This window comes from Pan paniscus, chromosome 19 (genome assembly GCF_029289425.2).
Source record: "Pan paniscus chromosome 19, NHGRI_mPanPan1-v2.0_pri, whole genome shotgun sequence".
Classification (NCBI taxonomy): domain Eukaryota; kingdom Metazoa; phylum Chordata; class Mammalia; order Primates; family Hominidae; genus Pan; species Pan paniscus.
Genome location: NC_073268.2, coordinates 28,145,047 through 28,169,661, shown reverse-complemented (window position 1 = coordinate 28,169,661; position 24,615 = coordinate 28,145,047). Strand labels below are relative to the sequence as shown.

Sequence of the window (24,615 nt, the reverse complement as noted above, 5' to 3'; positions counted from 1 at the left end):
ACACAGGATAGGCAAATGAGTGTTTTTGAATGAATAAACCAGCCACATTCACCGCTTACTCCATTGCTTGCTGGAAGGGAGTCAGGTGGTTATTCAAAGATGCCTTTTCTTTAAGAGAATGGCTATATTAAGTACGCAGTTTTCAGCACTTTTAGTAAAGCGAGCTCTACTCTGAACAAAACCAGCAACCCAAGAAGCGATAATGATGTGAAGACAGTTGAGGAGCACATCCCTGGCGTAAGACTGGACTGCCTGTGGTCCAAACCATGCTTCAGCACGTCAGTATACTCATCTTTAAAATTAAGATACTAATATGTGCCATCTCAGCGCGGTTGTGTAGATTAGTTACTATATTTAAAATGCCTGCTACACCATAAGCAGCAAATGTTAGATACTGTTTTAATCTTTGGCATATATCATGATACATTTGCTACAGTGGGGTAGGGGTAAGCGTGGGGGTCTAGGGCAGTTAGACACAGTGGGCCATTTAGGGACAGAATACCCCAGTACACGTGTACTCTCCGTGGCTAGTAAAGCCAAGGGATCAGGTAGGGTGAATGAGTCCTTCCCAAGGTCACCCAGCATTGATGGCGGAGACACTCGGCGTTTTCTGGGCCGAATCCCTTCCCATCAGCCACCGGCGGGTTTGGGAGGGTGTGGAAGAGTGTTGGAGTCACCTTAAGTGCCCTTAATTCCTCATCCTGGCATTAGGGTTCAGGAGTAGAGAAGGGAGACTAAGCGGGACGCTTCAGTATGCGCCCTTGGGGCTGAAGGAACCTCCCTGCTAAACCTCGGTTTCCCTGACCCCAAAGGGCAGCGCTCACTGGGGAAGCGGCGCCGCCAGCTGCCAGGACGCTCCCGCGCAGCCCGGTTTCCCTACGCCGGGGCGGGGCAGAGGGGCGGAAGGGGCGGGGCGGCCGGGCCGCGGCGGCCTCCGACTGGATACGGCGGATCGCCGGGGGCCTGAGGGTGGAGTCCCGGCTGGAGGCAGGCCGGGACTCTGGTGGGTCTAGGCGCGGATCGGACGCGAGCAGGTCGGCAGCGGCGGCAGGAGAGCGGCCGGGCGTCAGCTCCTCGACCCCCGTGCCGGGCTAGTCCAGCGAGGCGGACGGGCGGCGTGGGCCCATGGCCAGGCCCGGCATGGAGCGGTGGCGCGACCGGCTGGCGCTGGTGACGGGGGCCTCGGGGGGCATCGGCGCGGCCGTGGCCCGGGCCCTGGTCCAGCAGGGACTGAAGGTGGTGGGCTGCGCCCGCACTGTGGGCAACATCGAGGTGAGGCCGGGCCGAGGGCGGGGACGTCGCGGGCGGGTCGTTTCCCCGGAGTCGGGTTCACCTGCCCGCCACGCCGGGGCCCTTTGCTCTAGTCGGGGCGGCCTCTCGGATCCCTTAAGGCAGGCTTCTCCCTTCCCCTTAAGTCTCGTCTTTGAAGGAGCCGTTTGCCCCGACAGCCCCTGCTCGAGTTACCGAATCTCCGACCCCGGCATCTCCCCACCCGCCCCTCGCATCTGCCCAGGGTATTGGCCCGAGGAAGGGGAAGCCGGAGGTCGGGGGTGGTGGTCTCGCCCCTGTGGCCTTCTCGCCCCCGGCGGCCAAGTGCCTCTAATCTCCAGAAGTCACCCACCACGCAGGGCAAGGTGGCTGGCCAACCAGATGGGCAGGAGCCAGGACTGAGGGTGGGGTTGGGGTGGGAGCTTTACTGAAGAGCCTCAGCCCCGCCTCCTCACCTCGGGGGTGACTCATGCCCAGTGGCATGAGGAATGAATGGAATATTCATTAGTGGGCCTTCCTCCACTCTCCTGGGGCGAACAGAGTGGGTGAAATAGGGCGGAAACCTTGAGAGGATAAAGCAGCCTGGAACTCCTTACTCTGCTCTTGACGTGGGGTTGGGAGCCCACAGAGCTCAGAGAAAAATCAAGATGGCCATTTTGGAGCAGGGAGGAATTTCTGTGCTAGGCTCTCTCTGGATGTGCCCTGCAAGCTCATTCTCAGTGTCGGGCTAGTGCTTAGCTGCAGGGCTTTATCTCCACCGTGCTCAAAGTCCTCAGGCAGGGAAAGGGTAAGGAGGCCTTGGGTGGGGGCAGAGGGAGAAGGTATACAGGAAGGAGGACTGTCCCCTCCCCTGCTGCTGACCAAAGGTATGCTTTATAACCCAGATAATCCCAAGGTCACCTGGCTCCATCACTGCCCCACTCTTTCCTCCCTTTATCCTATTCTGAGGAGCTCAGGACCCAGCCCCAGCCTTGGAGCCCAGAGGATCAGGCCAGGGATTAAACAACTGGATTCCGTAATTCTGAAGCCACTCTTGCCTTCTCACCTACTCCCCTACCGCAAGCTAGCCAGGAGTGGGGGGCCTGAGCCCCAAGGGGATCCCCAGGCTGATCACTCAGTCCCAGGGTGACTCCATGTCTGAGAGGAGAATGCCCCTGTTGTGAGGGGGTGACATGATGTTGTAGATCATTACTGAGGGGAGGTAGGGAGATCAGGTGGCACAGGTGGGGCAACAGGAAGGCAGTGACAGGAAGAAATACATTCTGAGCTCATCCCTTCTGGTTTTCTTGTGGCAGGAATTTTGAGTCTAGAGGAGGAAGCGGGAAGATGTACACCAGGGGAGGGGAAAGCTGCAGTCTTCCTTGCCCACAGTCTGCTTTGATTGATTCAGTCATTGATGTTAAAGCAGAATTTGGGTTCTAGCTTCCTACAGAGAAAACTCCTGTTTCCTGAAGTGATCAAATGTGGGTAAAATCTGGTGAAGGGGGGTTTCTGATTCTCAGAGGACTATACCTTTTGAACTCACAGAAAGTCAAAGCAGAAAAGAATGTCCCAAGACACCCGATCCTGTCCTCTATTCCTGGCTCGGCTTGGGAGGAGGAAGGGGCTCCAGGCCAGGGCAGCTGGCCAAGCTGGCCTTCCTCTAGGGCACCACACGCCCCTTCCCCCTCGCCCACGTCTACACCGTCACCATCACAAGGCTCAAGTGCCCAGTCACTGGCTTCCAAAGAAGGCCACAGAACGTATTTTTTTCTTGCCTCTGAATGTCAGCTTCCCCCTGGGCTGCCTCTCAGTGGCTCTGCCTTCTCAGGTCTTTCTTGGCATGCTGAGGGCCCGGAGATGCACAGGGGGTGTTCAATGGCACCTGCCACCTGAATTGCCTCATAGTCTCCTGAGAAACCTCAGAGGGGAGGGTGGTGCACCAGGACTCAGAGAGAAAGAATCCGTCCTGACTTTCTGACCCCTCCTTTAGGTAGGAAGGGAAGATTGGCAGCTGGGCTTGGTTGAAAGGCATGTCTGAGAACTCTGAGCCAGTTGGCTGCAGTTTGCGAGGGGAGGGGAATAGTTCGGAGATGAGGGACTGGCTGACACAATGCAGAAGAGGCTGGGTTAACCAGCCCAGTGACTCTCGGGACTGGTGTAGAAGCATGAAGTGGTGGAGAGGCGCATATTACCTATGGGCAGAAGAGGTGTTCCTGTTGAGGAAGAGGCAGAAAAGAGAGAGCACTCCATTCTCTAGGTCCCTGGCCCCTGCTCCACCCAGGACTTGAGTTTATTTATTTATTTATTTATTTATTTGAGACCCAGTCTTGCTCTGTCACCCAGGCTGGAGTGCAGTGGCGTGATCTCAGCTCCTGCAACCTCCGCCTCCTGGGTTCAAGTGATTCTCATGCCTCAGCCTCCCAAGTAGCTACCACACCCAGCTAATTTTTGTATTTTCAGTAGAGATAGGGTTTCACCAAGTTAGCCAAGGCTGGTCTCAAACTCCTGACCTCAACTGGTCCACCCGCCTTGGCCTTCCAAAGTGTTGGGATTACAGGCATGAGCCACCACGCCCAGCCAGGACTTGAGTTTATAGTGAGGTTTCTCCATTGATCACAGCCTTTTCCCTTCATCACTCAGGGAGCACTGTCATCCCTTAGACTTTGACCAAAGAGGACAGACTTAGGGGATGGGCAGTCCAACATCTACATGGCTGAAAGTCAGCTGCCAAAGGAGCATGTTTTATGAGTGTGACGGGGATGGGGGTCTGAGGCTGGCTAGGGAGCCGTGGGAGTGAGCTGCTCACCCCAGTCAGACCCCTGTTGGGTTTCATAGGAGCTGGCTGCTGAATGTAAGAGTGCAGGCTACCCCGGGACTTTGATCCCCTACAGATGTGACCTATCAAATGAAGAGGACATCCTCTCCATGTTCTCAGCTATCCGTTCTCAGCACAGCGGTGTAGACATCTGCATCAACAATGCTGGCTTGGCCCGGCCTGACACCCTGCTCTCAGGCAGCACCAGCGGTTGGAAGGACATGTTCAATGTAAGAGCTCCAAGCCTCCATCTTCCAGGTGGAGAGTGGGGAGGAGAGAGGGGAGCCAGGGGTTTGTGAACCAGAGTGCTGCTGGGGACGGGACATCTAGGAAGAGGGAGCTTCAGGTTCCCACCTGGGGCATCTTGACTCTCTCTTGGCTTCTTGCCCTACCAGAGGGATAGAGAGTGGATGAATGGCCATATCAGCTCTTCTCTTCTTTGAGCCCCTGGAGGTAGTTCTTTTTTTTTTTTTTTTTTTTTTTTTTTTTTTTTTTGAGATAGAGTCTTGCTTTGTCACCCAGGCTGGAGTGCAGTGGCATGATCTCTGCTCACTGCAACTTCCGCTTCCCAGGTTCAAACGATTCTCCTGCTTGAGCCTCCTGAGTAGCTGGAATTATAGGCACCCACCATCAATGCCCATCTAATTTTTTTGTATTTTTAGTAGAGACAGGGTTTCACCTTGTTGGCCAGGCTGGTCTCAAACTCCTGATCTCAGGTGATCTGCCCATGTTGGCCTCCCAAAGTGCTGGGATTACAGGCATGAGCCACCACGCCCGACCTGAAGGTAGTTCTTAAAGTCTAGAGTGATTTCCTTGTGTTAGAAGAAAGATTGTTAGGGGAGAGAACTGCTGCCTGTTGAATGTTTCCCACTTGTCAGCCCTGTGCCTGGGTGCTTGGGAACGTGATGTTATGGGAAGAAAAGGAAGAGAGAGACAAGTGATGATATTCTTACCTAGCCCCACTAGTAACTATGTGACTTTAGGCAGGTTGGTTACCTTCCTTGAGCTTCAGTCTTGTCACAATTAATTGGGATGAACACACCTCTATCATCAATATCTGGGGTCACAGCTCCAATGTCCCCTGGGGCCAGGTAGGTACATAAAGGAGTGAGGGAGGTTAGGAGGGGTCTGTGGTGTGTGAGGAAGCACACAGCCACTGCTCAAATCCTGCATAGTTGCTCTATGGTGGTGTGGGCCCAGTGTGGCCTGATTTGATGAAATTTTTTTTTTTTTTTGAGACGAAGTCTTGCTCTGTAGTTACCAGGCTGGAGTGCAGTGGCGTGATCTTGGCTCACTGCAACCTCCGCCTTCTGGGTTCAAGCTATTCTCCTGCCTCAGCCTCCTGGGTAGCTGGGACTACAGGCGGGCACCACCATGCCCAGCTAATTTTTTGTGTGTTTAGTAGAGATGGGGTTTCACCATGTTGGCCGGGATGGTCTGTATCGCCTAACCTCGTGATCCGCCTGCCTTGGTCTCCCAGAGTGCTGGGATTACAGGTGTGAGCCACCACGCCCAGCTGATCTTATGATTTCTTTGAGAGAAGTGGGGAGTCTGATTTTATGTGACACCCCCCCACTCCCATTCACTAAAATGTCAGCTCCATGAGGGCAAGGATTTTTATCTGTTTTATTCTCTGGTATGGCTTGATCCCATAAGCACTCAAAAGATAGTTATTGAATAAATGAAACTTTCCAGTACATGCTGGAAGGGTTTTTAAAATGTTTTGAAACTGTGCACAGGCCAAACCCAACTTTCAGGACATGGGTTTTCAACTTCTGGATGGTATGATGGGGTGATAGTAGGGTATAAAAGTATCCTGAGAAGTTGAAAGCAGTGTGTGAATGGGGTGTTCTTTTCTCCCCACAATCCTTTCCCATCTGCTGACAGTAGACTTAGCACCTCACAGATGCTTGGGCCTGGAAATGAAGCCATGAAAATGAAGCCCTCAGCCTTCTTGGAGATCAGAGCCATGGTCCTCACCCACAGCACATGGGTCTCTAAACCTGGACCTCAACTCGCCCATCTGTAAAATGAGGGACTTACATTAAATTCCTACAGCTCCTTTCAGCTTGAACATTATCTGAGTCTATTAGGATCATCCTATGAGGCATCTTCTCTTTCCCTGCCTCTGATACCCTAGACCTGGGAGATTTACTCACCTGGTCCCAGGGGATCTATTTCTCCCACTCTACCTGCCAGGGGCTGAGTTCTCTGCCTCACAAGCCCACATTGCCAAGAAGATGAGAAACACGGCTGGAAACCTCCCTGTCCTGGCACCCATCTCTTCCTACTGCCATGAACACCAAGGCAGGTTCACACCAAAGGTGTTCTGTTCCTCATGGCAGGCTCTGACACCTGATTAAGAGAAACATCTAATCTCCTGCTGGTTCCCTCTCTTCTTAAGAGGAGAGGCCTGAGGACCTGCTGAAAGCTTTATCTCTGCTTGTCCTCCGGGTGAGGCTAATGAGTGGGGCCAACGGGTGGGGCAGTGTAGGCGCTTTACAGCAGACACGCCTTCAGACCTCTGTTCCCTGAAGGGTGGGGATGTAGGGGTCACCTCTGCCAGAGGGAGTAGGAGTGGCAAGTTACCTGACCCTCTAGAGTCTCCGTGCCTAGTCTTGTAGATGGAACCCAGGTTAAAGGAAGGCATAGAAAGGAGGGTCAGGCCTTCTCCACTCATCTCAAGGGAGGGGGTGGGGAAGGAGCAGAGAGTAGCTGAGGAAGGCAGGGAGAGGCTAGGCTGTGTGCCGGAGGAGAGAGATTTGTAAGCCATTTTGGTAAGGATTTTGAGCAGTTTAGGAGGGAGCAGGGCCAGAGACTGTCACAGAGAAGAGAAGAGTAGGGTATTTGGGGGAAAAAATGGAAATGATTCCCTATGGAATTAGAGGGTCTGTGCTACTGTTCATAGAGGAGATGGCCAAGACAGAGTCTCCTGGGTCAGGAGTGGGTTTGAAGGGTTTCCATTCTTGTTTGCAGGAACTTGGGTGGTCAGCCAGGTGAGGAGCTACCTCTGTTATCAACTAGGGGTTGCGGCTTTAGGGAGAGGGGCATCTCGTGTAGAAGACAAGATGCTCTGTGCCTGTGGCTGGTCTCCGGGGGGACCTGGACACTGTTTTGGAATGCCACACTGCTCCCTTCCCCCCTAGCATTCTGTGGCTCCATCACTTGCTCAGTTGGGCCGGAGTGGAGACACCTCATTGCCCTCCCTGGCCTGCAGGTGAACGTGCTGGCCCTCAGCATCTGCACACGGGAAGCCTTCCAGTCCATGAAGGAGCGGAATGTGGACGATGGGCACATCATTAACATCAATAGGTGAGGGCAGGTGGCCAATGGGTACCACTCACCCACCAGGCTGGGTAATGTGCTGCAGCTCACCTGACCTCTTTGGACTTCAGTTTCCTTGGTGGGAAAATACGGATTTAATACCTGAATGGCACAATTATGGTGAGGGAAAGAACAATGTTGTCAAGTATCAGCCCCTGGTTGGCTGGAATGGGCAGCTCAGCCCCTTCCCTCTACAGCTGAAGCCTGGGGCCTCTCCTGGGACTAAGTGCCTCGATTCCTCAGGCCTGGGGATGAACCCCACCTCATGGCACAAAGAGTACTATGTACAGTGTCTGCCACTGGGGAGCCCCAGTCTGAGGGGGGACATGGCCTCTGCCTGCCTTGAGATGTCCCAATAGAACCGTATCAGTGAACATACAGATTAGATGGAGAGAATTCTGACATTCTGCACCACCAGGAGAGTGCATTCTGTCGTCAGCTTAGGGATGAGTTCCAGGAAAAGGAGGGTTTTCCAAAGCTGTTTGAATAACCAAAATTAGATTAGTGAGCTGTAGGATGGCCAGTAGAGGTCCCCTTTAGAAGTCTTCCCGATGGGCATCTGGGTGGTGGGGCTGACCGGGTACGGCAGGAGCACCACTGGTCTCCCTGGAGCTTCATTCTCTCCTCTTTCCCCTTCCTCTCCCCACCCAGCATGTCTGGCCACCGAGTGTTACCCCTGTCTGTGACCCACTTCTATAGTGCCACCAAGTATGCCGTCACTGCGCTGACAGAGGGACTGAGGCAAGAGCTTCGGGAGGCCCAGACCCACATCCGAGCCACGGTGAGGCTGTGGCCTAGCCCTGGTGGGCACAGGGTGGCGCAGGCCCTCCCCACCCACACACACCGTTCAGGAAGCCCATGTTCAGAATGTGCTGCTTAGAACTCCTGGGAGTGGACTGGGCACAGAACTGGGTGCTGCTGCTCCCGGCATGGCCCTATGCAGCCCTTCATTTCCTCATTTCACTGATCCAGGAGCCAACGACCAGACTTAGACTTTGAGCTGGGAGGGGGCTGACCTGAGGGAAAGCAAGGGACTGTGGGAAACCAGGTGCACAGTGGCTGGAAACCGGGACTCCGGGCTCTTCTCTTGAAGGCCGCATGATCGTGAGCGAGTCACTGAACCTCCCTAAGCCTCGGCCTTCTCACTTGTGAAAAGGAGATGATGAGCTTTTCAGGGACACTTTTTTGTAAAACGTTTACCTGACATATAGGAAAGGCTCTGTAGATGGTAGGTATCATTGTGGTCACTGCCAGTGGCAGCTTCGGAGGGAGGAGGCCGCTGCCGGATATCGGGCAGCCATCACTGTGAAGCTGGGGTTCTGTGGCCTCCATCCTCTCCCCTCGACCTCCCCAAGACCTGGCAAAGCTCAGCCCCTGAGAAGGCCCTCTCTGTTGGCCCAGTGCATCTCTCCAGGTGTGGTGGAGACACAATTCGCCTTCAAACTCCACGACAAGGACCCTGAGAAGGCAGCTGCCACCTATGAGCAAATGAAGGTGGGGCCTCCCTCTGAGCCTGGTGAAGCCACTGACTCCCTAAATGAAGGCAGAGGGAAGCTCGGCCTTCAGACTCCACTCTTCCAGCCTTTGTGGCTCCTCCTGGAGGGTTGGGGTGGATGTGTGGATGCCACAGAGAAGCTCAGTGGTGGGAGGGAATTTGAGTCCATTCTGTCCTTGTCTCAACCCATACCCCTGGTGCTCTCAGTGTCTCAAACCCGAGGATGTGGCCGAGGCTGTTATCTACGTCCTCAGCACCCCCGCACACATCCAGGTGAGTCTGGCCCTGACTGTCTACTCACTGGAGGAACCCAACCAGCCCCAGAGGAGGGGAGCAGGGAGCCCTGCAGGGCCAGGGGAGAGTGTCACAGCTGCCTCATGCCTTGTACCTTCCACAGATTGGAGACATCCAGATGAGGCCCACGGAGCAGGTGACCTAGTGACTGTGGGAGCTCCTCCTTCCCTCCCCACCCTTCATGGCTTGCCTCCTGCCTCTGGATTTTAGGTGTTGATTTCTGGATCACGGGATACCACTTCCTGTCCACACCCCAACCAGGGGCTAGAAAATTTGTTTGAGATTTTTATATCATCTTGTCAAATTGCTTCAGTTGTAAATGTGAAAAATGGGCTGGGGAAAGGAGGTGGTGTCCCTAATTGTTTTACTTGTTAACTTGTTCTTGTGCCCCTGGGCACCTTGGCCTTTGTCTGCTCTCAGTGTCTTCCCTTTGACATGGGAAAGGAGTTGTGGCCAAAATCCCCCCCCATCTTCTTGCACCTCAACGTCTGTGGCTCAGGGCTGGGGTGGCAGAGGGAGGCCCTCACCTTATATCTGTGTTGTTATCCAGGGCTCCAGACTTCCTCCTCTGCCTGCCCCACTGCACCCTCTCCCCCTTATCTATCTCCTTCTCGGCTCCCCAGCCCAATCTTGGCTTCTTGTCCCCTCGTGGGGTCATCCCTCCACTCTGACTCTGACTATGGCAGCAGAACACCAGGGCCTGGCCCAGTGGATTTCATGGTGATCATTAAAAAAGAAAAATCGCAACCAATCTGCCTTGGCTTCAGGAGTGTCTTTCCATTCTTTCCCCTTCTCTGTGATCAGGGGTGCTTGTGTCTCAGAATTTCTTCCAGGTAGGTCCCAGGTGGGTGGATTGGGGGCCTCACTCATGGGAGTATGGATTACCTTAGGTAGCAGGAATGGGTTTGTTTGGGCCTTGAAAACATGTAGGAGTTTGACAAAGCGAAGACAGGTGTGCAAGGCTGAGAGGTCTGGAAGAGCATGCAGTGCTGTGCGAACAGCTCAGAACTTAAGCACAGGAGCAAGATGGGGCTGAAGAGGCAGCTCCTTCCTGCCTTCCTGGATCGCTGGGGGGCTGAGTGCTGCCCAAGAGTCTCGCCATTACCTGTGGGACGGGGGCGTTAGTGGGCTTGTCAGCAGGGACACGACAGGCTCAGAGTCACTTAGGAAGAGAATCAGCGGCCCGGGATAGGAAGTGACTGTTGGGGTCCTGCTGGCTGGTGATGGGCTAGTGAGAAGTTCTGGGAAAAATCACCAGCGCCGGGATGTGGGGAGGGAGGCAAGACTGAATTGGTTGACCAGGAAGGCCAACCCATCTCCTTAAAGGGCGCTTCACTGGTGCGTGGGTGAATGCGGTCCCCGGCCTCCTGGGACCTCGAGGAACACAGGACGCAGCCGGTAGTACGGCCAGCTCGGCTCGCCGCTCCTCTAGCCTTGAGGGAGGCGCTGTGGGGGGGACAGCCTGGCAGCCACGCATGCGCAAAATACCGTCAGGAAGGGGCCGGGCTCCCGAACCCGGAAGCGAGGGACCCACGTGGGAGCCTGGGAGGGGGTGGTCGTAGCTCGGTAGTCCAGTTGTGGGTAATCGGGGCTGTTTGTTCCTGTCCGAGAGAGCTCGGCGGAGACAGCTGTCGAGTACCCTTCACCTCGGTGTTGGGAGCCTGGGAGCGAACTGCGGCGCGGGTTACCGCTCCCGGGGACGCAGCAAGGGGCATCGAGTCCCTGGCGGGAGCTGCGCCATGGCATTGCTCTCGACCGTCCGGGACGCGACCTGGGGTCGCCTCGTCACCCGTCATTTCTCCCATGGGGAGCGGCCTGGTGGGGAGGAGCTAAGCCGCTTGCTGCTGGATGACCTGGTGCCGACCTCTCGGCTGGAGCTTCTGTTTGGCATGTCCCCGTGTCTCCTGGCTCTGCAGGCCGCCCGCCGCTCTGTGGCCCGGCTCCTGCTCCAGGCGGGTAAAGCTGGGCTGCAGGGGAAGCGGGCCGAGCTGCTCCGGATGGCCGAGGCGCGGGACATTCCAGTTCTGCGGCCCAGACGGCAGAAACTGGACACAATGTGCCGCTACCAGGTCCACCAGGGTGTCTGCATGGAGGTGAGCCCGCTGCGGCCCCGGCCTTGGAGAGAGGCCGGGGAGGCGAGCCCAGGCGACGACCCCCAGCAGTTGTGGCTCGTCCTCGATGGGATCCAGGATCCCCGGAATTTTGGGGCTGTGCTGCGTTCGGCACACTTCCTCGGAGTGGATAAGGTCATCACCAGCCGGAGAAACAGGCACGGACGTCCCTCATTCTCTATGTGCCCCTACTTGGAGACGCAGCCGAGTTCCTAAGCACCTTGGCCCTTGGGTGATCCCTTAGCCAGACTTACCTGTCCCAGAACTCTCATCCCCGTAGCCCTTGGGAGCCCTGGGAGGGTAGGGAGCCGGGCTTGAGATGGCCCAGCCTAATGCGGGGAACGGGGAAACCTTGCAGCTGCCCGCTCACTCCAGTAGTCAGCAAGTCCAGCGCGGGGGCTATGGAGGTGATGGACGTGTTCTCCACTGATGACCTCACCGGATTTTTACAGGTAATGAGGGGCAAGAGGGGAAGGAACAGATGTGAGCCCAGCTCAGCCTCTTCAAGGGGACGAAGCTAGCCCCTGGCGAGGGAGAGAAAGGGGCATGTTGGCATCGCTTCCTTTGGCCTTCTAAATCCCTCTGGGGACGGAAGGGTCCTGGAGTTTTTAAAACGGCAAATGGAGCATTAGCTGAATTCTTCCTAGCGTCATACCCTTTCCTGCACCCCTTCCCCAGGTATGCACCACTTTGCCTCTTCTGTAAGTCAGCCTCAGTGTCTACTTGCCTACTAGGTCGGGCTTCAGTAAATGCATTTTGTTCAGCTGTGGGGAGCTGCGTACAGGAGACCTGAGTTCCTCGAATAGGGCACAGCTTGAAAGGATGTTTGAACAAGGAGATCTTTATGCCATTAATATCTAGCAAGAGACAAACCTTGGAAACCCCTCTCCCATCCGTTTGTCTTCAGCTGTGCTTCCCTTGCTGGACACAAGGAGGCAGTATTGCTCTGCATATGGAATCCCCTCTGACCATACCCCCCCAACCCCCACCCCAACTGTAGGGTGAGAAATTTCCCTCTTAAGAAGGGGGAGAGCTCTGGGACCTGTCTAGAACAACGCTGTCCAATAAAAATATGGTGTGAGAAACATAGGTAGTTTTAGCTTTTCTAGTAGCCACATTGAAAAGTAAGGAGATGACATTTTAAATAAATTGTGTCCAGTATATCCAAAATAATATCAATTTAACATGTAATCATTTTAATTATTATTAATATTATTAATTTTTTGAGAGAGTTTCGTTCTTATTGCCCAAGCTGGAGTGCAGTGGTGCAATATTGGCTCACTGCAACCTCTGCCTCCTGGGTTCAAGTGATTCTCCTGCTTCAGCCTTCCAAGTAACTGGGATTATAGGCACACACCATGCCCAGCTAATTTTTTTTTTTGTATTTAGATGGGGTTTCACTATGTTGGTCCGGCTGTTCTTGAACTCGTGACCTTAAGCGATCCACTCGCCTCGGCCTCCCAAAGTGCTGGGATTATAGGCATGAGCCACCGCACCTGGCCTTTAAAAAATATTATTAATGAAATATTTTACATTCCTTTAAAAAATGTTTTACATACAACACACCTCAATTTGAATTAGCCACCTTTCAATTGCTTAATAGCCACATGTAGCTAGTGGCTACTATATTGAACAGCACATATCTAGAAGCATTTTTTGGCTTCACTTTTTTGTAGAGAGCCCCTTTCTTCAAGCCTGATAGGAGATGAGGTTCCCACTCATCACTTCCAGCCCCTGAACAGGTAGCTTCTGAAAACACAGAAACACTGCAGAACATCCACTTAAGCTTCAGGCATCACATCTCCCTACTGTCATCAGCATCTGACCTGGAGAGTGTCATCCGCCTGTTGCTGTGGAAGAGCTGGAGGTGCCCCAAGCAGGGGCCTGTGCTGGGGCCCCATCCCTTCCTGCGTACTCAGAGACACTGCTGTAGCAATTTTCCTCCTCTTCCTGCAGCATCCACTTTTCTCTTACACTCTCTTCAGCGTGCAAGCAAACATTCCCCTCTCACGCTCTTGATCTCACACCAGTCAGCTCTTCCTCTCACACTGAATCAAAGGCTTCATCAAGGTCACCAGTGGCCTCCATGTTGCTGCATTCCAGGGTCTGTTCTCAATTCTTTTCTGACTTGACCCATCTGCAGCAGCTGGCACAGTTGACCACTCCTTCCTCCTTGAAACACTATACCTGCTTTCCTTCTGCTTCACCATGTCCTCTCTGAGAGACATTTTTAGTGGTTCTTCCTCAACCCCCTGACTTCCGAGCATTAGCATTTCCCAGATTTTAGTCCTCGGATCTCTTTTGTTGTTGTTGTTAAGAGATGGGGTCAGCTGGGCACAATGGCTCACGCATGTAATCCCAGCACTTTGGGAGGCTGAGGCAGGCAGATCATGAGGTCAGGAGATCAAGACCATCCTGGCTAACACGGTGAAACACCATCTCTACTAAAAATACAAAAAATTAGCTGGGTGTGGTGGTTCGTGCCTGTAGTCCCAGCTACTCGGGAGGCGGAGGTAGGAGAATCGCTTGAACCCAGGAGGTGGAGGTGGTAGTGAGCCGAGATTGTGCCACTGCACTCCAGCCTGAGTGACAGAGTGACGTGTCAAAAAAAAAAAAGAGATGAGGTCTTGGCCGGGAGCGGTTGTTAAGAGATGGGGTCTTGGCCAGGCACGGTGGCTCACGCCTGTAATCCTAGAACTTTGGGAGGCTGAGGCAGGTGGATCAGCTGAGGTCAGGAGTTCGAGACCAACCTGGCCAAAATGGTGAAACCCTGTCTCTACTAAAAATACAAAAATTACCTGGGCATGGTGGCGGGCACTTGTAATCCCAGCTGCTCGGGAGGCTGAGGCAGAAGAGTTGCTTGAATCCAGGAGGCGGAGGTTGCAGTGAGCCGAGATCACAGCGTTGCACTCCAGCCTGGGCAATAAGAGTGAAACTCTATCTCAAAAAAAAAAAAAAAAAGAGAGAGAGAGAGAGAGATGGGGTCTTGCTGTGTTGCCCAGCCTGGAGTGCAGTGGCACAATCACAGCTCAGTACAGCCTCCGAATTCCTGGGCTCAAGCCATCCTCCCACCTCAGCCTCCTGAGTAGTTGGAGATACAGGTGCACACCATCGCACCTAATTTTTTTCTTTCTTTTTTCTTTTTCCTTTTTTTTTTTGTAGAGATGAGGTCTCACTTTGTTGCCCAGGCTGGTCTCAAACTCCTGGCTTCAAGAAATCCTCCTGCCTTAGCCTCCCAAAATGCTGGGATTACAGGCGTGAGCCACCTCACCTGGTCCTGGATCTCTTTTCTGTATATGTTCATTTCTTGTTGGTCTCATCTAGTCTCATGGCTTTAAATACTATCTGAATTCAAATTCCCACCCAAGTGTATACTCCAGCCTGGACCTTGGTTCTGAATTCCAGATTCACTCATCTAGTTGCCTACTGCACAGTTGTTGTTATTGTTGTTGTTGTTTTGCTGTCAGGCGGGCATTTCAAACCTAACATTTCTAAAACTGAGCGCTTGTTTCTTCTGGAGCAACTCCATCCCTTTGGTTGTTTAGGTCAAAAACCTTGGCATCATCCTTAACTGAAGTTATTTCCGTATTATCACCATTTCTGCCTGTTTCCACTGCTACCACTCTGGCCCAAGCAAGTCACCATCATCTGTTGACCGTTATTGCAGAAACTTCCCACCTGGCCTCCTTTCTTCTGCTCTTGGCTCTCAGCACAGCAGGCAGAGTGATTCTGTTGAAGTCAGACCATGTTACTTCTCTGCTCAAAACCTTTCAAAGCCTCTGTACCGCTCAGATTCAAAGGCGGAGTCCTTCCAGTAGCCCTGGAGACCATACCTCATGTGGCTCTTGTTCCTTCTTCTGTCTTGACGCCTCTCTTCCCACTGGCCACCTTACTGTTCTCAGACATGCCAGGGAGGCACCTGCCTCTGTGCTTGCCGATCTCTCTGCCTAGAATGTTCTTGCCCCAGATGTCTGCACGGTGCTCCTCCTTCTCCTTCAGGTCTGCACTCAAATGTCACCTCAGTGAGTCCATCCCCACCTGCCCTTCCACAAGGCTGGGATTTTGGTCTGTTTTGTTTTGTTCAGTGCCCCCTGTCCTCAGTGCCTAGAACAGAGCCCATGCTAGGTGCTTAATAACTATTGACTAATTGACTGGATCAGCAAATAAATGAATGTATGGGCAAGGCTGGGCTCTTCCTTGGCCAGGGCTCTGATGGATAATTTTTTTTTTTTTTTTTTGAGATGGGGGTCTCACTCTGTCACCCAAGCAGGAGTGCAGTGGCGCAATCTTAGCTCGCTGCAATGTCTGCCTCCTGGTCTCAAGAGATTCTCGTGTCTCCTCAGTAGCTGGGATTACAGGCTGATTTTTGTATTTTTAGTAGAGACAGAGTTTGACCATGTTGCTCAGGCTAGTCTTTTTTTTTTTTTTTTTTTTTTTTTGAGACAGAGTGGAGTCTTGCTTTGTTGCCCAGGCTGGAGGCAGTGGCGTGCTCTCAGCTCACTGCAACCTCCGCCTCCCGGGTTCAAGCGATTCTCCTCCCTCAGGCTCCCAAATAGCTGGGACTACAGGCATGTGCCACCACACCCAGCTAATTTTTTGTGTGTTTTTAGTAGAGACGGAGTTTCACCATGTTAGCCAGGGTGGTCTCAAACTCCTGACCTCAGGTGATCCGCCCGCCTCGGCCTCCCAAAGTGCTGGGATTACAGGCGTGAGCTACTGTGCCTGGTTTTTTTTTTTTTAATTTGAGATGGAGTTTCACTCTTGCTGCCCAGGCTGGAGTACAATGACGCAATCTCGGTTGACTGCAGCCTCTGCCTCCCGAGTTCAAGCGATTCTCCTGCCTCAGCCTCCTGAGTAGCTGGGATTACAGGCATGCACCACCATGCCCGGCTAATTTTGTATTTTTAGTAGAGATGGGGTTTCTCCATGTTGTTCAGACTGGTCTCGAACTCCCAACCTCAGGTGATCCCCCTGCCTTGGCCTCCCAAAGTGCTGGGGATTACAGGCGCGAGCCACCGTGCCTGGGCCAGGCTAGTTTTGAACTCCTGACCTCAGGTAATCTGCCTGCTTCAGCCTCCCAAAGTGCTGGAATTACAGGCTTGAGCCACTGCATATAGCCTCTGATGAAGATTTGATGAATTAGAATAGGAGAGGCAGGCATGGTGGCTGACGCTTGTAATCCTAGCACTCTGGGAGGCCAAGGTGGGAGGATCGCTTGAAGCCAGGAGTTCCAGACCAACCAGGGCAACATGGCAAAACCTCATCTCAAAAAAAAAAAAAATGCAAAAACTAGCCGGGTGGGGTGGCGAGTGCCTGTAGTCCCAGCTACTTGGGAGGCTGAGGTGGGAGGATCACCAGAACCCAGGCGGTTGAGGCTGCGGTGAGCTGTGATCGTGCCACTGCACTCCAGCCTGAGCGAGAGTAAGACCCTATCTCAAAATTAAAATAAAAAAAGAATTAGAACATATCTTCTTCCCCCTTTCAGACCAAGGCCCAGCAGGGCTGGCTCGTGGCCGGCACGGTGGGCTGCCCAAGCACAGAGGATCCCCAGTCCTCCGAGATCCCCATCATGAGTTGCTTGGAGTTCCTCTGGGAACGGCCTACTCTCCTTGTGCTGGGTAGGTGGATGTCCCTGCGTTTGTGCCCAGATTACATTTCCCGAGCAACTGGGTGTCCAGCTGGGCAACCCTAACCCTCAGCCCCACGCCCTGCAGGGAATGAGGGCTCAGGTCTATCCCAGGAGGTGCAGGCCTCCTGCCAGCTTCTCCTCACCATCCTGCCCCGGCGCCAGCTGCCTCCTGGACTTGAGTCCTTGAACGTCTCTGTGGCTGCAGGTGAGTCTACTCCCCCTTCCCTTTCCTCTATCCCTCTAATCACGCAGGTGGGATTTGATGCCCTCTAATCCCATTTGCTGGCTGTTTGTGTGCCTCAGTTGCTTTATGTACAAAATGGGGAAATTACATCCTGTTGATGAGATGAGGGGCTGCCTGACACATGTCTAGGTCTCTAAACATCATCCTTCTCCTCCGTCCTCTCTTCCCTTGTCCTTGTGTCTTTGCAGGAATTCTTCTTCACTCCATTTGCAGCCAGAGGAAGGGTTTCCCCACAGAGGGGGAGAGAAGGCAGCTTCTCCAAGACCCCCAAGAACTCTCAGCCAGGTCTGAAGGGCTCAGCATGGCTCAGCACCCAGGGCTGTCTTCAGGCCCAGAGAAAGAGAGGCAAAATGAGGGCTGACGTGGACTGTCCACAGTGTTCATGTGCTGGAGTCAGGGACGGCCGCACCTGCCTCCGCCGGCTCCAGTGTGCGAGGAGCCTCTGCCTGAGTGTGCACCAGGCCCATGTTTATTGACCACAGTCTGGGGTGGGGGGAAGGGGACTGCGGTGGATACCAGAGGAAGCTGTTTCCTGTTGTGATGTTGGACCTGTAGTAGGACATGGTGATTTGTTAATTTCCATGGGAAGCCATGATGGCCTAGCATGGAGGGAATCTGTTCCCAGGCCCTGCCTGGAAGTTGAGGGAAAGTTTAGACATCTGCAGAGAGGCAGGCAGCCCAGCCCAGGGGACCCGTTCCTCTTGAACCAGTCATTGCCTGTGGCAAATGTGTGTATGAGAATGTGGGGGGTGGAGGGCGGGGCCCTGATGTGGGGTAGACAGTGCGCACCTCAGGCCCACACACGGCCCCGCCCTGGGGCCTTGAGCGCAGGCCTCATCTTTCTGTGCCGCGGGACTCTGCACCTACCTCACAGGGTTGTTGTGAGGCTCAAATAAAACATCACTCAGCACGTGGGAGATTCTGGCCAATTCCTCCATTAGGTGGCAGCCTCGCTCTTCGGTCCAGTCTTTAGGCAGCTTCCACAGCCTCCTTGCGGGGAGACTCCTGGCTGCAGCCCCATGAGAGGCGACGGGAAATTAGCAAACACCTCCCACCCCACGGGGGCCCCCCACGGGTGACTGAGTCAGTTCCCCTCAAAGGGAGGAACTGGGAGCAGGCTTGCCGTTGATTGTACAACCAAGACAGATTTGGCACTCCTCCCCTCGGGTCCCAGGAAAGCAGCAGGAGCCAGCAGTGTGAGGAGCATAGAAGTGTTTCTGTCCTGGTGGCACATTGGAACCACCTGGCATGCTTTAAAAAACCCAACACTGACACCAGAGAGTCTGACATGATGGGTGTGGCGCCACCTGGCATCCGGCTTTCAAAAGCGCCACCATTGGTCTAATGTGCAGCCAAGGCTGAGAATCACCACTAGGGCAGGTGGACTCAAATTCCACACCCTTGACATTTTGGGCCAGATAATTTTTTGTTGTGAGAGCCATCCTGTGCACTGTAGGATGTTTAGCAGAATCCCCGACCTATACGCACTAGATGCCTGTAGCATGACCCCCCATTACGAAACCAGAAATGTCTCCAGACGTTGCCAGATGGCTTCTAAGAGACAAAAATCTCCCCTCCTGGAGCATGGCTTTGGAGGATAGCAACCCCGAACTTGCAATCCTGACTGCTATGTGACCTTGGGGGGGTGCTCCTTACCCACCTGGGCCTCGGTGCCCTCCTGGGCGAAAGGGGAATAATCCTACCTTCCTGGATTATTGGGAGAATATGGAGGGCAATAGGAACTCACATGTATTAGGTGCTCAGTAAATAGTACTCCACTTTTCTCTGGAATCCATCTGCATTGGATTTGTCTCAATTCTAATGGCAATGCCAATTTAGAGCAACACTTAAAGTTGTTTAAAAAGGGCCTATGCTCCTTTTTTTTTGAGACAGGGTCTCACTCTGTCGCTCAGGCTGGAGTGCAGTGGCGCGATCTTGGCTCACTGCATCCTCTGCCTCCCAGGTTCAAGTGATTCTCCTGCTCAGCCTTCCAAGTGGCTGGGACTACAGACGTGCACCACGCGCAGCTAATTTTTATATTTTTTTTTGGTAGAGATGGGGTTTCACTGTGTTGGCCAAGCTGGTCTCAAACTCCTGGCCTCAGGTGATCTGCCCGCCTCAGCCTCCCAAAGTGCTGGCATTACAGGTGTGAACCTGGCCTAAAAAGGGCCTAAGATCTTTTTTTTTTTTTTGAGACGGAGTCTCGCTCTGTTGCCCAGGCTGGAGTGCAGTGGCGCGATCTCGGCTCACTGAAAGCTCTGCCTTCCGAGTTCATGCCATTCTCTTGCCTCAGCCTCCCGAGTAGCTGGGACTACAGGCGCCCGCCACCACGCCTGGCTAATTTTTTGTATTTTTCATAGAGACGGGGTTTCACCGTGTTAGCCAGGATGGTCTCGATCTCCTGACCTCGTGATTCACCCGCCTCGGCCTCCCAATGTGCTGGGATTACAGGCGTGAGCCACTGCGCCCGGCCTAAGATCTTTTTAAAGTCAAAGTTACTCCTCTCAAGAAAGAGGACAGAATTCCTTCATAAACTGCACTGATCAGCTTCTGCCCCCCTTGAGCTCCCTGTCCCTGACTGCCACGCAGGCTCTGACCCATCCCTGCTTCATTCTTGGCCAAGCGCCTAGTGTAGTGATGTTTCACTTTGGCTTGTCATTGGGGTCAAGGAGGAGAATATTTTTAATATTTCAGAAGCCCAGAAGCACCTGACTGATTAAATCAGAATCTCTGGAGAAGGAGCCATGTGTTGGTTTTTATTTTTTCTTTTTTTGAGACGGAGTCTTGCTTTGTTGCCCACACTGGAGTGCAGTGGCACAATCCCAGCTCACTGCAACCTCTGGCTCCTGGGTTCAAGCGGTTCTCCTGCCTCAGCCTCCCGAGTAGCTGGGATTACAGGCATGTGCCACCACACCCGGCTAAGTTTTGTATTTTTAGTAGAGATGGGGTTTCTCCATGTTGGCCAGGCTGGTCTCAAATTCCCTGACCTCAGGTGATCTGCCCGCCTTGGCCTCCCACAGTGCTGGGATTACGGGCGTGCACTACCATGCCCAGCTGATATTTCTTAAAGCTACTAGTTGATCTCATTGACCAGGTTCAAGAATCAGTGGCCTTTGAGCCACTCACTCATGTCCAAGAAACTGCTTCCCATGCACACCTGTGCTTTTGAGCTCATGCCTGAAAGTTTAGGTGAGGGTGAGCTTTCATCTGTCCCTCAGGTTCCGGAAGGTGCTCATTCCAGTCCTGGCTCCATGGCTTTCCACTTAGATGGCTTCTCAGCCTCCTCATCTTGGGGATAGTACCATTACTACCAGCCCTATCTACCCCCTTCCTTTTCAACAGAAGTTATAAAAATAAAATGAGAGAGTATCGGTAAAAGATGTTCTGTAAACCAGAGGACACTGCACCCCAGGACTAGCGCACAATAATACAGACTTCGATGTGGTGGTTAATTTTGTGTATCAACTTGACTGGGCCATGGGTTGCCCAGATGTTTGGTCAAACATTCTGGGTGTTTCTCTGAGGCTGTTTTTGGAAGAGATTAATGTTTACATTGGTAGACTGAGTCAAGCAGACCCCTAATGTGAGTGGGTCTCATCCATTCAGTTGAGGGCCTGAATAGAACAAAAAGTCTGACCTCTCCCAAGTCAGAGAATCCTTCCTACCTTCAGACTAGACCTGAAATATCAGCTCTTCCTGGATCTCAAGCGTGCTGGCCTTTGAATGGAAATGATACCATTGGTTTTCCTGGTGCTTAGGCCTTCAAACTCAGGCTGGAATGAAACCATCAGCTCTCCTGGGCGTCCAGCTTGCTGACTCACCCTGCACATCTTGAGACTTGCCCGCCTCCATCATTGCATGAGCCAATGCCTTATAATCTCTTGAACACACACACAGTTGGTTCTGTTTCTCTGGAGAAACCTAATGCAGTTGATGAAAATGAATGTAGGCCTCCCAGTGCTCCCTGCATATGGGATGCAGGGTTCAGCTTGCTCTCTAGAACCAAGCCCAACATGGAACTTAGAAGTTGGAGTAGGGGCTACTTAGGCACCCCACCCCCCACAGACTCCTCCATGGTGGCTGGAACCCGATCTAACCTGCCCTGGGCATGCTGTTCATCAGCTTTCCCTGTCCCAGTGGTCTGGGCCATCTAGAAGACTCTCCTGGGCTTAGTCAGGTACAGGGGGCTTCTCCCTGCTTCACTCCCTGGGCAGCAGGCTGGCTGGCCTCTGGGAAGACAGGTTCACTTAAACCAAAGGGGATTGAGGCTTAAATTACAGGCCATACACACACAGGTGTGTGCTAATTTCTGGTATACAGGCAGTCCCCCAACAAAGAGGAAGGGTCTGAGGTCCTAAGGATGAGGAGGATGAGGCCTGATTCTCCTTTAGGCAGCCTCTGGTACCTGGCGCGGTGCCTACACACTGAGTGGACACTGCTCAGCAAGTGTGGGTTAAGTACACGGGAGCTGGGGAGGCCGTGGCTGTGGGTGTGAAGGGGCTGGGTGGGGGTCCATCCCCTGCAGGGCAGAGTTGGAATGAAGTCAGAGGAGAGAGCAGTGGTGGTTAAGAGCAGGAGCCTGGCTGCTAGACAGTGCTTGCTTTGAGTTCCAACTCTGTGGCTTGCTAGAAGTATAAATGTGGACATGTCCCTTAAATTCCAAGCCTCAGTTTTCATCGCCTATAAAATGGGGATGACAGTGGTGTCCACTTCAAAGGATGGTGGTATGGATTGAAAGAGGTCATACATGAAAAACCCTCAGCCCCATGCTTGGAGGAGCATGGTAGCTGCTCCTCAAAGCCTCTAGGGCCAGATTTAGAGGTCAGGGCGCTGGGTTGTGCTTCCCAACCAACCTGGCCTCCGTTTTCCTGTAGGCTCTGGCCCCTTTCATCTGCAGTGCACAATGATTTACCACTGGGAACTGCTGGAGGGAGTTGAGGGAGGAGAGGGGTTGGAATGACATTTGTAGGATCCCCCTTTGTCAGGGCTCCAAGATCCTGAGACGCCAAGATGGAAAGGGTCTAAGAAGAATTGGCAGTGACTTGGTATTCTCGGAGCAGCTAAATCGAGGCTGGCACCCCAGATCCCTGCTGCAGGCCTGGAATATTTTTTTGGCAGGAGGCTAAATTGTCAACCCCCCTCCCCCTAGGTTGGGGTCCTGAATTAGACAGCACACCCCCCACCCCCGCTTCGCCGACACACATACACACACACCACCACTACCACCACCGACTCCTGCAGGGCCAGGTGCCAGGGATCCCCACAGTTTGTAAATGTAATCAACCTTGAGGTTTCTCACTTCCACAGGTGCAATTAGCATGCCCATCTGCTAATCCCTGATTAATGGTGTTTACAAACATGAGGCTCCACTGCAGAGCCGCTCAGCCACTCCCTCCTGGGGTTGTGAGGCAGGGGTCTTCCCTGCAACCTCTCCCCACTTCTTCAGGCCTCCTCCCCAGCCAGAACCCCTCTGCCTCCCCTTCCCCAGGCAGTGAACAGAGCTGGAGGTCCCTCCTCCTCCTTCCCCGAGCTTCCTGGCCCCTTCTCAGTGTACACATGTGGAAGCGGAGAGCAGGGAAAGCAGACAGGGAGGCTTGGCGGCAAGGCCAGGATCCTACTCATCCCTGTCCTACCGACTCAGTCTACCAGTGTCTTTCTTCCCAATTCTGAACTTCAAGGATGTGTACTGGGCACGCTGCCTTTATTCACCACTCAGCTGCAGCCCTGAGGCCACACATACACGTCCCCCTGCAGGAGTTCTCGGTGGGTCAGAAGTCCGGTACCAAAAGCAGGATGTCAGACAGTGCCGGCTCCACATGTGGGCCCTACCTTAGGCAAGTCACTTACCCTGATTGAGCCTCAGTTTCTTAATCTGCAAAATGGAGATAAGAATACTACTTACCATGTAGGCTTAAGGTTTGTATGTGAGGATTAATGATGGGATACATGAAAAAGACTTAGCACAGTGCCCGGGACACAGTAGGTGTTCAATAAATGTGAGCTTTTCATTGCGATGATGACGATGACAATGATGACGATGAGGATGAAAGGAGGCTTTTGAAGCTAAAAAAAAATGCCCAAGAACGCCTCCTCCTCCCCTCACCCTGCTCTCTGGGGGGAAGGGCAAGTCCCAGCTCATTACTGGTGGGGGCTGCGTAGGGGGAGGTGTCAGATTGGAATCACTCCTGGGTCTGTTTGCAGCTTCCCTGTTTCATTAACACCTCCCTAGTGGTCTTCAGCTCATCCTGCTGGGGGAGGTGCTCCAGAAAGTTCTAACGGCCTCCTACCCAGCCCAGAGCTCAGTGCCTCTCACTTCTGGGCCCGTGCGCCAGGTGACATAGAGGCAGTTTTATGCTGGCCGCTGACCAGAGGTTGTCACTGCCCCCCTCTCCTGAGGGTCCTGGAAACCTGGTCAGGGGACGAAGCACCTGGAGCGGATCCTTCCTTTTATCCTCTTCCCTCAACCTCTAATCCATAGGTTTTAATCCCCCATCTCCTGGGCATCCCAACATGGCCACTTTCCCTTCCTTCAGAATCCCCCTGTGAACAGGGCGCAGTCTCAGGTTCCCATCCCACCCGTCTCTTGCTAGCTGGATGCCCAAGGCAAGATGCTTGTCCTCTAGGACATTTAGTTGTCTCTTCTGTAAAATGAGGATGTCATACCTCACAGGGGGTTAGCACAGTGCCCAGTAAATTGTAAACTCTCAATAATTGTAGTTATTTTATGGGCAAATAAAATATTTATTTGCTCAAATATTGTAGTTATTTTATGGGCAAAACAACTGCTCTCAAAACTATCTTCTTAAATCGCAGAACTGTGTGTAGCCCATTGGGGGTGGGTGGAAGGGGAGCAGGGCCAGAGCCCTGAGGACCATTAGCACCTCCAGAGAAGCTGGAAAGGGCTTGAGCTCTGCCTCCCAGTTAATTGGCTCAGCTCCTTCCCCAGATTGGGAAAGGGAGAGGGGCTGCTCTTTGAATCAGGACCAGGAGATTTCTACCTCAGGCTCTGCAAAGGCTGCTTTGAAACAGGACTCCTCCTGACTGCACTCCAAGGATTTTTATGGAAATGCCTGTCCTTCGCCCCTGCCGCCCCTGCCGTGTGCCCTCTCGGTCACAGTATTCCATTTCAGAGGACACCCTTCACCAGCTGCTGTGGGCCGGGGAGGAGGGGCTGGGCCTGTCTTTCTCCTGCCCTCTCTGCAGCCTGGCCCTTCTCCCCCTCGGGCTCCGGCTTTCTTGCTAAGGTTTGTAGGCATCAGAAGGGAGATTCCATGAGAAGCAGTACCTTTGTGGTTTATCTGCAACCTGAGAAAAAAATCCATGGGCTGGCGGGCGCGGTGGCTCATGCCTGTAATCTCAGCACTTTGGGAGGCCGAGGTGGGCGGATCATGAGGTCAGGAGTTTGAGACCAGCCTGACCAACATGGAGAAACCCCATCTCTACTATAAATAC

At 53.3% G+C, this 24,615-nt stretch overlaps 2 protein-coding genes across 5 annotated transcripts; both read left to right on the top strand.

Moving 5' to 3' along the window:
• Positions 1-917: 917 nt before the first annotated feature.
• On the top strand, positions 918-9,930 carry DHRS11 (dehydrogenase/reductase 11). 3 transcript variants are annotated; one of them, XM_008971234.4, is made up of 7 exons: positions 918-1,272; positions 4,087-4,296; positions 7,284-7,378; positions 8,042-8,171; positions 8,792-8,884; positions 9,093-9,158; positions 9,283-9,930. In XM_008971234.4, the coding sequence occupies exons 1-7, from the start codon at positions 1,126-1,128 to the stop codon at positions 9,322-9,324; spliced, it is 783 nt and encodes a 260-aa protein (XP_008969482.2). In that variant the 5' UTR covers positions 918-1,125; the 3' UTR covers positions 9,325-9,930. The 3 variants fall into 3 exon arrangements, with proteins under 3 accessions (XP_008969482.2, XP_034797939.1, XP_063454749.1); XM_034942048.3 differs by lacking the exon at positions 8,792-8,884; XM_063598679.1 differs by lacking the exon at positions 9,093-9,158.
• A 758-nt stretch (positions 9,931-10,688) lies between these two features.
• Positions 10,689-18,073, top strand: MRM1 (mitochondrial rRNA methyltransferase 1). 2 transcript variants are annotated; one of them, XM_003817956.6, is made up of 5 exons: positions 10,690-11,448; positions 11,649-11,742; positions 16,776-16,908; positions 17,005-17,124; positions 17,352-18,073. In XM_003817956.6, the coding sequence occupies exons 1-5, from the start codon at positions 10,919-10,921 to the stop codon at positions 17,522-17,524; spliced, it is 1,050 nt and encodes a 349-aa protein (XP_003818004.1). In that variant the 5' UTR covers positions 10,690-10,918; the 3' UTR covers positions 17,525-18,073. The 2 variants fall into 2 exon arrangements, with proteins under 2 accessions (XP_034797938.1, XP_003818004.1); XM_034942047.3 differs by lacking the exons at positions 16,776-16,908; positions 17,005-17,124 and having other exon boundaries at positions 10,689-11,448.
• Positions 18,074-24,615: the final 6,542 nt, after the last annotated feature.